This window comes from Octopus bimaculoides, chromosome 8 (genome assembly GCF_046866305.1).
Source record: "Octopus bimaculoides isolate indiv1 chromosome 8, ASM4686630v1, whole genome shotgun sequence".
Lineage (NCBI taxonomy): Eukaryota > Metazoa > Mollusca > Cephalopoda > Octopoda > Octopodidae > Octopus > Octopus bimaculoides.
In genome coordinates this window covers 62569463-62585691 of record NC_142935.1, presented here as the reverse complement: position 1 = coordinate 62585691, position 16229 = coordinate 62569463, and the positions used below count along the sequence as shown (strand labels likewise).

The window sequence follows — 16229 nt, the reverse complement described above, 5'->3', positions numbered from 1 at the left end:
TTGGGGCCTGACACAACTCTGCAGCTTGTTGGACCCTGTCAAAACGTTGAACATATGCCAGTATGGGAAGCAAATGTTTGATGATGATGATGATAATATATGTCTCATATAATTCATTGTCCAGAATAGAATAGTAATCAAAGGAGTACATAGATAAAAAAAAAAAATAGTTGAGAACCACTACTATAGACACACATTCATTCACAGCATTGCTAGTCAGGGTTTTTTGCCATGTGCTATCTTCTTGGTAAGGAAAAGATATGAAATCCATATTTTTTTTTTTTTTGAAAGAATACAAGTGACAAGACACTTTGAGTTACAATGAAATGCATCGTAAATTTCAAGTGAATAAATATACTCGACTCAAGTACCTTGTCTCTTGTTTGCACACCCAAACATGTATAAACATCAGGTACACACCAAAATTCCTTCAATAGATATGAACGAATTTACCTTATCACCCCCATCCTGCAAGCTGTTTGCTCAGTATCTTATCCTCCGTTAGACATTTTACCAGTATGATTATTAAATCAGATTAAAGTATTTGAAAAAAAAAAGAAACTGTTTTCGTTTTCTCTACCTGAGAACATTCTGGTATTCCCACAGAATGTTTACTAAAAGATAAACTACTCTTTACTTTACACTGCTATTTCCTCTTTCCTTAGGAATTATTTGCTGCAATGCTAGCTGCTAACAGATACAGTTTTCTGCACTGGGTCGACATTAATACTTCACCTATTCCTTACTCTTTCCAGATAAGCACTAAAACATGTTTGTTTTTGCTTTTCTTTCTCATGGGATTTAATATTTGTGTGGATTGATCATCATCAACCTCAACTTGATGGAAATTTCTTCTTTTCTTCTACTTCTCTCTTTCTTTCTCTTTTTCTTTCCACTCTTTCCTTTCTACTCCATCATTATACTGGTACATCATATGTAATGACTGTGTCAGCCTGTTTGATAAGTGGAGTTCTTTTTACAGTTACTACAGACAAAGACTAAGTTGTGTAGAGTTGATGTCTTTCACATTTGTCTTTTTAGTTTCTCAAATTCAACCTTTTTCCCCTCTGCCTTCACAGCACATCCCTGGAATAAACAGTTTAATGCTACATCCTTCTATGTCCCCATTAAACGTGTACTGGTCAGTTGTCCCTTTAACATGCATTCATATATTTTAGATAAAAATGATTTGTTTGATGTGATCCATACTCAAGTAGGCTATGTATTAAACATTTAGGGATGTGTCTGTCTGGCACAAATAACCCAGCCATCACAGATGACACTCATTGAGCATTGCAGATATGGTCTTCTTTCCTTTGTTACCCAAAACCTCAGAGTTGGCGATCTTGTCTTTCCCATGTAATACCAAAGATTTTGCAAAGACATCTTAAGCAATAAACATTTAACTTTCTCCCTTTCTCTGGCATATATACTCCATATTATACCATCATTTATGGAAGTACAGAGGATGCCAGTTTGATAAAAAATTCAGTTTAATGTTTAGTGTAAGAATTGGCCAAACATCAAACACACTCTATTGCAGTGTTTGGTTATGTTCCAAATTAAATTTCACCAGGGTTGAGACATTGCCTTTCATCCTTCTGAGACTGAAGAAATAACAGTATCATATATCAAAACCATTATCACCAACTATTCCTTCACACCAAATGTGTGTTCTTGTGCTGATGAATATTCAACCCTTTAACATTCACATTATTCTGCCAAATGTAATCCATATTTATTCACATTGTTTTGAATTAATCATGCATTATCCTGTTGATATGAAAGTTCAATGTGGTAACTGTTAATTTTTGGAAAGATATTGTAGGGTTGGTAAGAGAAGCCAAATCTGGCCAGTTTAAATGTAAAACAGGCAGAGTACTTTGACCAGATATGACCGGTTTGAATACTAGAGGGTTAAATAAATTGATCCGATTGGTTGAATGTTTATATTGAACCAATGGCTTGTGATGTCTGGTTATGTCCCTTAATGTTTTGATTTCAAATTTCACTGAGGCCAACTTAATGTTTCTCTGGGGTTGAAAAAAAATATGACTATTTACATATTGAGGTTGATATAATCAACTGCATTCTCCTGTTCTGAAAATTTGTAGCCCTGTCCCTACATCAGAAATCGGTTTGGAGCAAAATGCATAGCTATGTTTAGGAGCAGCCTTTGAGGCTTTGATTTCAGATTCTGGATAGAATCTGTCTTTCATTCTTCTGTGGTTAATAAAAGCAAAGTACCCATGAAATATTGGGGATGTGTGTGTGTGTGAGAGAGAGAGAGGGAGAGAGAAAGAGAGTGAAAGTGAGAGAGAGAAAAATTATTTAATCTCCAACCAGGAATCTCTGTCCTCATTAGCATTGGTAGCCTCCTCAATTTCATGTTGTGTGTCTCAACCTATAACATCCAATATGGCCTGATGTTCAGCACAATAACAGTGACCAGCTAAGCTGAAATTTGGTAGATGGAATTTTGCAGAAGCCCATGATGGTGTCTGTATATGGCTGGATCCCTGTCAATCACTGATGAAGGTTCAGTTATTCAATCAATTAAATTAATTGCTCATTAAGTTAATGCTTAAGTTGTTGAACATTTCACAGACACATGTATTCTTAATGTGATTCTCTGGTAGAATCAGTGTGGTATAGTGTGTAACGAGGATGTATCTTTGAATTGTAGATACAATCCATTTGATAGGTTTCAATACATTTTTTTTCAATTCCACCAACAAGGTATGGGTCAACCCAAGGCTATAGAAAATGGTATTTGCCCAAGATGCTGTGCAGTGGGATTGAAACTGGGGCCTTGTGATTACAAAGTAAACTTCCTAACCATTTGGTCATACTGCACCCACAATGTGTGTGTGTGTGTGTGTGTGTTTATATGCGTATAGAATAGTACTATAAAAGTGAAGGGAATGGAAATCTCTGACATTACAAAGTCCTTCTTTAAGAAGTGGAAAAATTCATGCATCCATTTTGAATGTGTGTGTGAGTGTTTACCTTTGTGTTGAGTTATTTTACTTCATGTCAAAATAGTAACTAGCATATTTGATGGTATAAAAGCTGTAAGGGCTGCATGGACATGTTAGATACACCCCAGTTTCAGCAGTATGCAGCCAAGAAAACAAGTTAAGTTTTTTTGTGCATTAAAGCTCATGGGAGGCCTAACTTCACATAGAGGACCCAAAATGATTTTGCAATTTTTGTTTTGTTTTTGCAACATCTTTTTAAAAAAAAAATAGTATGTCTTATAATGCCAAACAAATATGCTAAGTCAGTTAATAATCAGAGATCAATAAAATAAATACCAGTGTGAAATAAGTACTGGAGTCAATATGATTAACTGATTAAAAACTTTTAAAGGTGGTGCCCCAGTATGGCAGTCGTCCAGTGCTTGAAACTAGAAAAAGAACAAGAAACTACTAAATGTCAAGGTAACTTTTGTAACATTTATTATGAACTAAATCTTGAATGAACACTGGAGACTTCATTGCTGGCTGGGATTCTAGTTTTGATTCCTAATCACAGGAATCACAGCATCCCAAACAGCATCTTATCTCACTTGTTTAGTAAACAGACAAGGAAGTGGAGTGGTTTTTAAGGGTTTAAGTTGAGAGCTGGAATAGGAGATAGTGGCTGGGTGGAATCTTATGACACCTACTATCAAGATAAACATATCTAGATAATGGTAGGTTGTACTATTATCTTGATAAAGATATTTAGATAGTAGTATAGTGGTACAACACATTAAACAATCAGTTTATTGTGTATTGAGATGTATTCGTGCGTGTGTGTGTTTTGGATGATCTGTTGGCTTGTTCCTCTGGAGTTTCCTGGAGGTGAAAGTCAGTTCCTTCAGACAAGAAAAACCAGACAGGAAATACTATGATGTTATTTATGTGTTTTTTTTTTTTCCTTTCTTTATAACCGACAGATGTGTGTGTGTGTGTGTATGTGTGCGTACACATATACACATGCACAAATACATACAAACGTGTGTATAAATGCATACACACTCACACACACACACACATATAAATGCATGCATAAACATATATAAATACATGCATGCACATACATTCATATGCATTTTGTAATCAAATATATTTTTTTTCTTCTCTCTCCAGATGGTATATAATTTCTCATTTTGCCTTTTATAAATGATTCAATAGGCAGATGAATAGATATTGGTGTAATAATAACAACAATAATGTACAATAATATAGCAATAATAATGTTCGATGATAACAATAACAACAACAATAATAATAATAGTAATAATAATAATAAGCATAGTAACTTTCATCATGATGAAAGACAACTGTTGGGTGAGGCTTTGAGAAAGTTTGATATTCTTTGCTTTTCAACAGCTCCTCCTCCTCCTCCTCCTCCACCCCCCTCCTCCTCCTTTTCTTCCACTGTTCCTGAACTCCCACAAAAGTAAATGATGTAAACCCTTTTTCTACCTTCACCAAAAGAAGGATTTTACTACTACTACTACTACTGCCACCACCACCCTCTTCCATCATTTACCACCACCTCTTTTTCTGTCTCTTCCCTCCATCCCTGCCAGCCTTGCCTAATTCCCATGAAATGTTATCAAACAGAAGGGGTTGTTCTTAGCAAAAACAAAAGGAAACCAAAACAAAAAACAAAAAGCAAAATCAAGAACAAAACCTAGAAGTTAACTGCCACCGCCCTAGACTTTATTCATGTCCCAGTCAGCTGTTTTGATATAAATCTTAGATTCACTCAAAGAGAAGTCAGTCATCAGACTTCTCTTTCTCCTTCTCTTTTCCCTCCTTCTTCATTCTTTCATTAATAACGATTATTATTATTATTATTATTACTATTATTATTATTATTATTATTATTATTATTATCATTATTATTATATTCAAGGCAGTGAGATGGCAAAAATCGTTAGCATGCCAGTCAAAATGCTTAGTGGTATTTCACCTACCACCACATTTGGAGTTCAAATTTTGCCAAGGTTGACTTTGCCCTTCATCCTTTCGGGGTTGATAAATTAAGTACCAGTGAAACACTGGGATTGATATAATTAACTAGTCCCCTCCTACAAAATTTCAGAGCTTGTGCTTTTAGTAGAAAGGATTATTATTATTATTATATTCATCTGCCTTTATTTTCTGAGTTCAAATACTGCCAACCTCAACTTTGATTTTCATCCTTTCGGGGTCAATAAAATAAGTACCAATTCAGCACAGGGGTCGATGTAATCATCTTACCACATCCCCACCAAAATTTGCTGGCCTTGTTCCAAAATTTCAAACCATTATAGACATTGCACAGTATACAATATCGTGAGGTTGTTGATTGAAGATATTGTGTCTACCAGGGGTTTGTACTATTTGTCAAGTCACAACAAGGACCTCAGACAGACAGTACTTTATGCAATATGCATGCAGTTCCAAGTAATGCTGACTTTTGCAATACATCTAGATTGTAGGGTATTCCTAAGGTTTTCAGATGTTTTTTCAGATTGGGTGATATTGAACCCAATGTTCCGATGACAATAGGGATAACCTTTATGTTTGACACTCACATCTGCCACATCTTAGCGATCTCAGTTCTCAGGACTCCATATTTATCAACCTTTACTCTTTCTTTCAGGATGATATTTGATCTCCTGGCACTGTCACGTCAATTATTAAGCATTCTTCTTTGTCCCTCCTAAAGGTTACTATATCTGGCCTTCGGTGATTATTATTATTATTATTATTATTATTACTATTTAAGTGGTGAAGGTGGCATGTTGGCAGAATTGTTAGCTTTGTGGCATCACATTCGTTTTTATGTTCTGAGTTCAAATTCCGCCAAGGTCGACTTTATTATTATCATCATCATCATCATCATCATTATCATTATTATTATTATTATTATTATTATTATTATTAAGGTGGTGAGCTGGTAGAATCGCTAGCATGCGACATGAAATGCTTAGTGGTATTTCGTCTGTCGTTACGAACTGAGTTCAAATTCCGCAAAGGTTGACTTTGTTTTTTTTCCTTTCGGAGTCGATAAATTAAGTACCAGTGAAACACTGGGATTGATGTAATCCACTAGTCCCCTCCCTGCAAATTTCAGGCCTTGTGCCTTTAGTAAAAAAGGATTATCATTATTATTGTTGTTGTTGTTGTTAAGGTGGCAAACTGGCGGAATTGTAAGCACACCGGACAAAATGCCCATCTTTACATTCCGAGTTCAAATTCTGCTGAGGTTGACCTTGCCTTTCATTCTTTTGGGGTCGATAAACTAAGTACATTCAAGTACTGGGGTTGATGTGATTGACTTATCCACAATTTCCAGGCCTTGTGCCTATAATAGAAAGGATTATTATTATCATTAACAACAACAACAATTATAATCCTTTCTATTAAAGGCACAAGGCCTGAAATATAGGGGGAGGGAACTAGTCAATTACATTGAGCCCAGTGTTTCACTGGTACTTAATTTATTGACCCCCAAAAGGATAAGACGCAAAGTTGACCTTGGTGGAATTTGAACTCAGGACATAAAGATGTACGAAATGCCGCTAAGCATTTTGACCAGTTTGCTAACAATTCTGCCAGCTTTGCCACCTTAACAACAACAACAATAATAATAATTTGTTTAATTATTACCCCCTTCCCTCCCTCCCCCTATCTTCTACACTCCCCACTCCACACACCTTCTCCTTAGACTGCTTTATTATTAAGTGACCTGATTAAATGTTTACATGGACCCATCTGTGGCATAACCCTCTCTTTCCTTGCTAATCCTTTCACCCCCTAACCCTACCCAACCTTGCCTGCTGGCAGACTAATTCTTCAACATTGCACTGTACGGGTGTGATGTTTCTCTTGCGTATTAGATAATGGAGTATGAAAATATGATAAAATGGTAAATGGTTGTTGTCAGGGTGGGAAGTAGGGTTTAGAGATGGGAAATTAAGTTGTAGAGTGCTGGGTAGACAGAATCATTAGTGGGTCAGATAAAATGCCTTACACTATTTAGCAACAAAACTACTATGTGCTAAGTTCAAATCTTACTAAGGTCATATTTGCTTTACATCCTTCCAGGGGCTGCTCAATAAAATCTAGTACCAATCAAGTATTGATTTGGGGTTGATTTGATATTCTTATAAATTACACTGTGTAATTTATATTTCAGACAGATTCAGTGCTGAGTTGCTGAAGCAGAAATATCATTAGAGCAATATGCTCAATACCATAGATTTGCTTGTCAGTTGCTTGACCTTAACCACTTGAGCATGTCCCCTGATGACAATATGTGCATCTCTGATCATGAGCAGGAGTAGTGGGGAAGCATCATAGCTATGTGTTGAGCGGTATTCTCTGGAGTTTGAATAAATGTAACAAAAGTAAAATTTGAAGAAAATATTAGTTATTTTTCATACTTTATAGGGGTTGGCAAATAGGAAACCACAGTTGCTACCCAAAGATAAAATTCTTGTTATGCAGTGTTATCAGAGGAGGCATGAATGGAATTAAAAAAGCTAGGCATAGTTATATTGATAAGAACTTCACTTCACAACCATGTAGTTTTGGATTTGATTCCATTGCATGGCATTTTGAGTTAGTGTCTTGTATTATGCCGTAGTTGACCAATGATTTGAGCATAAAATTTGATAGACAGAAACTCTATGGAAATTCTGTGTGCGTGTGTGTGCGTGTGCATGCATGTGTGTATGTTCATCCGTTTGTCTGTCTGTCCCCAGAAACCACAAATGGAGAATCTCTTGAATGTTTGCAGATTTTCACTGTACTTCTAATCAATTGTATTCAGAGAATGCAAATCAGTGTATGCTGTTCTGTTTTGAAGAACCCTCCCACTTCTAGATTTTTATGCAGATTTGTTGTTATGTAACCCAGTGTATCAATGGTAATATATATGCAAATGAAAACTTGTAGCCTTGATATGAGAATAGGTTTCTCATTAGTTCTCTGTAAATGGTCACCTTTTCTCCAATTTCTGAAGTGACAGCCACATTTGCTTGGTAACTGATCTCTACAGCTTTTGCTCCTTGTCCCATACAATATCAGGCCTGTTGTACTGACACAAATTTGCAGTTTTTATTTGTTCTGCCAGTATTCTTTTTATTTAAAGGTGTGGACAGAACTTTCTGGAACTTTCTGGTTCTAATGTTCTTTTGCTATGGCCGTCATGACAATTGTTTCTGGATATAGCATTATGGATGGTTTAAGTGCTAATCCTTTCTGTTATAAACACAAGGCCTGAAATTTTGTGGGAGTGGGGTTAATTGATTACATTGACCCCAGTACTTAGCTAGTTCTTATTTCATCAACCCTGATAGAATGAAAAGCAAAGTTGACCTCGGCAGCATTTGAACTAAGAATGTAAAGACAGACAAAATACCGCTAAGCATTTTGCCCTGCAAGCTGATTCTACCAGCTTGCCACTTTGGGCGGATTTAGTGATAATCCTATGCCTCATGATAAGGTATTATTTTTAGCGGACATTTCTGGACAGCTGTTGATGATATGGATGATATCTTGCACACTGTTATGGCAGTGGAGGTCTTGGAGCATCCTTATCTCTTTTGATGATCAGGTATTTAGTAGCTATCTCTTGTTCTTGGATACCAAATGCATAGTGTTCTAGGTTAGATGTAAAGTATTTATCCAGGGCTGATAAATATTATTGAAGGCTGCTTTATATGTATGGGTGTATATATCTATGTATGTATAATATACAACATTTGTTAATGTCCCACACAGATAATATTTACCACAGCTCAGCAGTTTGATGTGCAAAGATCAGTGAGATAACATATCTTACTTGTAAAAGAAGTAATAGTTGGCATTAAAAAGGCCATCCAGCCGTAGAATACTGTTTCATAAAGTTTTCTCTAACTCATGCATACATGGAAAAAGTAGACATAATAATGACTATGATGATGACGATGACAGCTGCAGTTAAGCTCTTTCTCACAAGAATTATTACCTCTGCCTTAGTAAAGGCAAAGGAATTGTTTTTGGTCATGTTTGTTTGTTTGTTTGTTTGTTTGTCCATGGACAAGATATCTCAAGAACCGCTGGATGGATTTAAATGAAACTTTCGGGGATGTTTGGTCTCATGACTGGCATGAACTGATTAGACTTTGGGATCGATCTGGTACTGAACAGGGATTCTGTATCATTTTTCCTGTTTTTTTTTTTTATTTAATTTTTGAGAGCGGTTGAGTGCATTTTTAATATCCTCATTTGTGAGAGCAGTTGAGTTTATTTCAGATATTCTCATTGAAAAAAATCATCTCTGGCTAATCATTGAGAGGATGTTGGTGCTGCTTTGGCAGAGGTTTACACTCTCTGATTTCTCTTGTTAGGCATGCTTTCTTGAAAAAATCTCTTTCAACAGTACCAACTTCCTGCAGTTGTCCTGGTCTGATCCAGGCACAGCTTGGAGTATGATGATTGAGTCTACACTCAGCAATTTGGAAATGAGTATGTTTGAACATGCATGCATGTCTATGTGCCTACCTTCATTCTTGGGTTGTGATTCTTCTTCAGCCTGCAGGCCAGACCTAACCTGTTAAAGTAAATCTTTGATCAAAGGCATTCCAACCATGACCAGCTTGTCTTTGCATATATTCTAATCTACATTATCTTATTTGTCTTTTTATTTCCACTATCTTTTCTCCCGTTTTAGTCATTGGACTACAGCCATGCTGTAGCAGAGCGCTAAAGGGGTTAGTCAAATAAGTGTGTCCCCAGTACTTAATTTTTAAGTCTGGCATTTATTCTATAAGTCTCTTTTGTTGAACAGCTAAGTTACAAGGACATAAACAAACTGATACCAGTTAAGTAGTGTGAGGGGGTACATACAAAGAAACACACTCATATATGTGACAGGCTTCTATACAGTTTCCACCATCATACATACTCACAAGGACTACACTCAAAACCACATGGTTGCAAAGCAGGCTTTTTAACCACACACCCATGCATGTTTCAATATATTTATTTTTAAAGATGGTAGAGTGTGATTTGAGGGTGATTTGATTGATATTTCTAGCAAGTTGAGTAACCATATAAAGGCACTTGTCCCTTGAGTGTGTGTATGTGAGAGGAACTTCTGTGGTTTGATCATCTTGTTCTGCCGACATCAACATATCCACACCCAGATTTGTTAGATGCTTAATTACTTTGGTCATAGGAAGCTGTCAATTGTATTCTTCTCACAGTTAGTATCGGATGTCATTCATTAGTAACTATGTTGATAACCTCTTTTTGAAGTGATTTAATGAAACTCCGACAATGACAATCTCAAAGGAAGTAACTGCTAATTTCAACCTAAGAAATAATGGAACGACCTTGAAACAAACTGATAGATTTAAATATCTGGACACCATTATTGCATCAGATGGGAAAAACATCAAGTAATAGATAGACTCATGCTGCTTTTGGTAATATCAAATATACTTTGTCAAATAAACTGCTATCAATATGAGGGAGTTAAAAAGTCCTAGGGGTGCACATAGAACCCGTTTGTACATATGGTTGTGTTGTTGCAACATTAACAAACAAGTGCAAAAATGTGCCAATGCTGCAGAGATGTGGTTTTCAAGCAAATGCTGAAGATATTATTATAAAGATAGATGAACAGACTTTTAAGTATTGCAACGTGCCAAAGCTATCAGAAAGCTTCTTATCAACATAAGCTGGCAATAGACTGAGTTTATTGGATATAATGTGAAAAGACAAAACCTTGACAAGTGACAAGTGGAAAATTAAAATGAAAAAGAAGCTAGGAAAGACAGACAAGAAGGATATTCAGTAGCTTTACCAGCTGACTTTCTTGAGCATAACACTTTACTTCACCACTACCACTATCACCACTACCACCCACAACACTACCTCTTTTATAAGCATCTGTTAAGAAGTCCACTTTGGATGTACCTGGTTTCAGATTCAGTCCTGATGCAGGATGCCATGGGCAAGTGTCTTCTAATTTAGATCTAGGCTGTCCAATGCCTTGTGAGTGAATCTGGTACATGAACACTGTGTGGAAGCTCATCATACAAGTGTGTGTGTGTCTCGCACTGCTTGACAACTGGTGTAGGTTTGTTTACATCCCTGTAACTTAGTGGCTCAGCAAAAAAGAGACTGCAAAAATAAGCATCAGACTTAAGAATTATAGATAAGTCCAAGGGTCAATTTGATAACTAAAACCCTTCAAGAAGGATATGCTACAGCATAACCACAGTCGAATGACTAAAACAAAAGGAAAGAAAGAAAGAAAAAAGATAGACAGAATCTTTAGAATTATCAATGCTCTCTGACACTCAAAACCATTTATTTGCAAACTACAGTGCTCCAGATTTCTTTCGCTCCTAACATTTTCAGCTGATACAGAAGCCAAATTTTATTTTATTCATTTATCTATTTATTTTTTGATGAGATAGAGCTGGTTAACAGTACTTGCTTCACTATTTTCCTTCTTTTCAATATCTCCCTTCATTACACATCTGACATCCATCGTTAGTAACTACACACCACCTGGTTTAACACCACCACCATCAATACCACCACCAACACCACCTCTGGTCTATCTGTGCTTTTCGCACAGAGTTCACTTAGTTATAAGCATCCAGGACCAGACATCCTGTTAATCTCTCCACCCACACTGACCTGCCTGTAGATAGATGTTCAGCCTTCAAGAACATGTTAAGGTTGTGAGAACGATATCCCATCTACCCACCCCTCTACTCCTGACTAAATTATTAAAGAAACAAAACGCCATCTTTTTTGTTTCCACATCTGCAACTTCTCTCAACAGCATTGATGACTAATGGTTCACTACCCTCACTCAGCATCTTCACATCAAGCTCTTACTTCATTCAGAACTTCCAATTAATCAAAACCAATCATTTTATAATGTTCATCATTGTGTTTATAATGTACCACGCTTTCTTTTCAACTCAACAAGGGACTCTCTGTTACATTTGTATAGCATGCTAGAAATAGCAGCCAAATTTCACTCAAAGGAAAACCCTACTGTCTTAAAAATAGAATAATAACACAAAAGATAACATAATCCTATGGATGAATAAAATTTGGGTTGGTCACTTTGGAACAAATTTGGTCGCTTCATGAAGTCTGATCTCAGGCAAAACTACCACAATAACAACAACTCTAAAGAAATTGTGGACATTGATGTAGATATTCTCCTCTTTTTCATCAGATCAATGTGTCCTTCCTTTTTAGAGATGACAAGGTATGATTTGAAGGAAATTTGGTTGTTATTTCTAGAAGGTTGTATGACCATGCAGGGTTCTTTATTCCAGCTGTTTATATTCTTGATTCAAATCCTGCCAAGTTAAATCTTACCTGTCATACTTCTGGGGTTTATCAAATACAGTATGGGATGCAGGGGTATGGTTGTGAGAACAAAATTGTCCAGGGCAGGATATTGCCAAAATTACAGCAACATTCATCCTAAACCAGACTGCTATGTTATGCTGGCAAACAAATCTTTACTACAAAGTACTGTTGCTGAGTATATCACATTGTGAGATTTAGAAATAGTAATTTTCTAATATTTTTTACTTGCTTAAAATTAAGTCTATTTTCTCATTCACAAAACTTTATTCTTCTTCAGTAACCTTACTCATATACCTTCTCTTTTTTTCTTTCTCTTTTTCTCTCACTACAGCTCATGATGCAACAGGATGTCAGAAGTGTGTGCAGAGTTCTCACAAAATGCCTGGCGTAAAGACCTGTGTGCAAACTGCTTACGTCCCCGGTCTGAGCACATCAAACCCCCCTGTAACCATCTCAAACCCCGAAGGAATTCTGCTGGCAGAGGTTCCCCACCAGTTCCTGCAAAACGGAACTCATCCCTAATAAAAAGCAACTTATCAGTTGGACCGAGAGTTTCATCAATTGTTGATAAAAATGCTAACGACCAACAGAATCTTAATGAAAACATTAAGCTGCTTAGTATCAAACCTTTAGTAGTTGACGATAATGTTTCTAAAAGAATTGCAACCCATTCTTCAGATGAAAACCCACTGAGTTGTGAGCAGTCGGGAAGCAAAGATAATTCTATCAATACCAAAGTTGACCTGACAAAGTCAGAGATTCCATTGAAAGGAGTTTTAAAGTTAACTCGAAATAAAGATGAAAATAGGGCTTTTAGAGTTATATTTTCTGAATCAGAACCTGAAATTATTGGCCACGACGGTGGTTCCGATTATTTATACCCAGATGATGATGATGATGTACCCGAAGAGGCGGAGATTACACCACCTGGGAGTATTCAACTGACTGAGGAAGAAAAGCAGTTTGCTCTCTTGGCTTTAGAAAATACTCTGTGGAATTCAGATACTCATAATTTGAGAGTTGAGACTCCCCTGGAGGGTCGTCTGAAGAGAGTTCCAAGTAAAGAATTTGAAGACGTTGAATTAGAATTCCTATGGAAAGCTGATCGTTTTCAGGGTCTAAGAGATTGTGACCTGCTACCAAAGAAGTTTGGAACTTTCCCTAGACGAAACAAGTCTCCTAAAGCTCAACTGTCTTCCCGACCCTCTTTAGAATTTAGTCACGGAATTAAAACTTCACCTTTAAAATCATCAAAGAATTTTGACAATGAAACTATTCAAGATGCTGACGAAGATTTGACATTTCGTCTAAGATCTGCTTCAGAGAATTCAACATTGTATCAAAGTAGGAATATGCAAAATAATGCTTCAAAAAATATCATGGATCAAAAAACGAGTAAAGATACTGATAATATTGAACAGGTGAGTTCTTCCCCTTATCGGGTTGTTGAGTCGCTTCCTAAACCTGCTCCCAAACCGGCATCTCTGAAGAAAGGTGTTAGCGATCCTGTAGAGAAACCAATTCCCAGTGCTCGACACAAAGATGACAGACAGTCAAACCAGTCTGTAATGTGCATGATGTCACGCTCTGTAGAAGGGAGATTAGAGGATTGCTTTGAGAAAACTGACATTGGAGATTCTGACACTTTGAGACGACATGGTTTGAAGCCGCCCGCTCCAGTTAAGCGGCAGCACCTTACCAAAGAAGGGACTATTGGTAGACGAGATGAAATGTCCTCAAGTTTTGCTGGGACCACGTTTGACAGAAAATACGACAGGGATGATTTCACAATGCTGAGAGTAGAAGGTGATGCTTATGAAGCGAGATATTCTAAGGCAAAATCAGTTGATTTCGAAGCTAAAATGGCTTCTGTTGCTGCCACTTTGGATTTTACAAAAACTAAAGGGAAGCGCCAGGCACCCCAACCACCTGTATCACCAGTGGCTGGTGTTTCTGCTTCTCCCTCTAAATCAAGTACTAAATCTTCTGATGGAAGTTGCAAGAAAGGGCCAAGCTTAGATCAATGTCGAAGATCTGCTGTTGGAGAAGATGTTGAATCTATGGAAAGTATGGATGGCTATAAAGGAAAAAAGAATGAAAATAGCATGAAGAAAGGATTTGCTAGTATGTTTCGAAGTTTCCTTCGTCGTGGACGGGATTCTTCTTCTGAAAGCAGCACAGAACAAAGCTTTGATAATAACACAGCAGTGAAACCAAATGACACAAGTAAGGAAGTACCTTCAATCATGTATGATAATAAATCAGAATTTCTAAGTCCTGATAATGGCAACGTAGATGAGACATCTGGGGGCCAGTTCCGAGTGCGTGTCTTCCCATCTCCGACTAAAAGTAATGTAAGTGTTTCTTCAACTACAAGCAGTACTAGCAACGAAACTCTGGACAGCCGGCCTCCATCTGAAATGATTAGCTCTTCAGATGTACGAAATGAAAGCCAGGACAGACCTAGAGAATCTGCAGAAGAGATTGATGAGAGCAGCCCTTCGTCACGAAAGTCAACGTTGTCCCGAGAATCCGTACATCAATCAAATTCTATGTCAAACAGTTCAAACTTATCTGAAAATACAGAAGATGTTGTTGTTGTTAAGCGAAGGGTGAAAAGCCCGAAAAAGATGCCAGCTCCGAGTGCACCGAGGTGCGCAGCTACTAGTGAGAAAAATGCATTATTTGCCAAAGAACTCGAGCTACGGCTTAGTAAAGCTGTGGACAATAAAACTGGTACCTTGAAGAAAACCCCTGCCCCACAGCCCCCTATGCCCCCACCCCCTTTGATCGAAGACGATGCTAACAATGCTGAAGCTCCTGCTTTTGGTGCTGCTCCCTCTTCAGATAGCAATCGACAAGATGCAGTTACCGATCCGAGACCAATTGAAAAAATCGAGTTACCGAAAGCTGCTCAAAGTAGGCGAAGTTTTTTGGGGAAATTCGCTGGAAATCGACGTTCCCGTCCTCCACCGCCTCCAGTAAAGCGTGCAAAATCGATTACAGAGGCTTCATTACCTCTCCATGACCTGCATATGAAGAAGATTGATTTATCTGATATATCTGGACCGGTGGTAAGTGGTATATTTTACTTCATTTTTATTTTGTTATCATGATGATGTGTGTATGATCTGAAACACTAGTTTTGTTGGTTATACAGAGGTTCCTGACCACAGCTATATATGATTATGATGGCAGAAGTGGGTGGGTGGGTGACAACGGAGTGTCTGTGCAACATGGGTGGAACAAATAACACACCAAATATGTTTGTTCAAAAAGTCTTTTGCTATAGAGACATTGAAATTAGGCAGATTTGTATATAATGTACTTTGTGTCTCCAAGCAATATACAGACTTATGTACCAGAGTCCTTGTTTTCAGATAAGACTAACCAAGCATCCTGAGCCTGCAGATTGCTTGGAGACATAAGGCATGTTATATAAATTTGTCCGATCTCAGTGTCTCTATGGCCAGAAACTATTAGTAGCTCTTATTTTAAATACTGTATATATATATATATATATATATATATATATATATATATATATGTGTGTGTGTGTGTGTGTGTACATACATACACAAACACACACATATATACACACACACACACACATGCACACACACACACACAAACACTCACACACACATATATTTATATGTATGGATGTATGTGTGTATATATATATATATAAATGTATATATATATATATGTATGTGTATATATATATATATACATATATATGTATGTGTGTGTATATATATATATATATATATATATATATATATATATATATATATATATATATATATATACATATATATATATACACACATATATATATATATACATATA

At 36.8% G+C, this 16229-nt stretch overlaps 1 protein-coding gene across 28 annotated transcripts in view; it reads left to right on the top strand.

The window, feature by feature from the left end:
* The window catches only part of LOC106883493 (uncharacterized), a 379952-nt gene that overhangs the window by 318103 nt on the left and 45620 nt on the right, over positions 1 to 16229 (top strand). For all 28 annotated transcript variants that reach the window (XM_089356613.1, XM_089356599.1, XM_089356614.1 and 25 more), the window contains one exon: positions 12709 to 15451. In XM_089356613.1, the coding sequence (XP_089212739.1) occupies positions 12725 to 15451 (2727 nt within the window). In that variant the 5' untranslated portion in view covers positions 12709 to 12724. The remainder of the gene's footprint in view (positions 1 to 12708; positions 15452 to 16229) is intronic.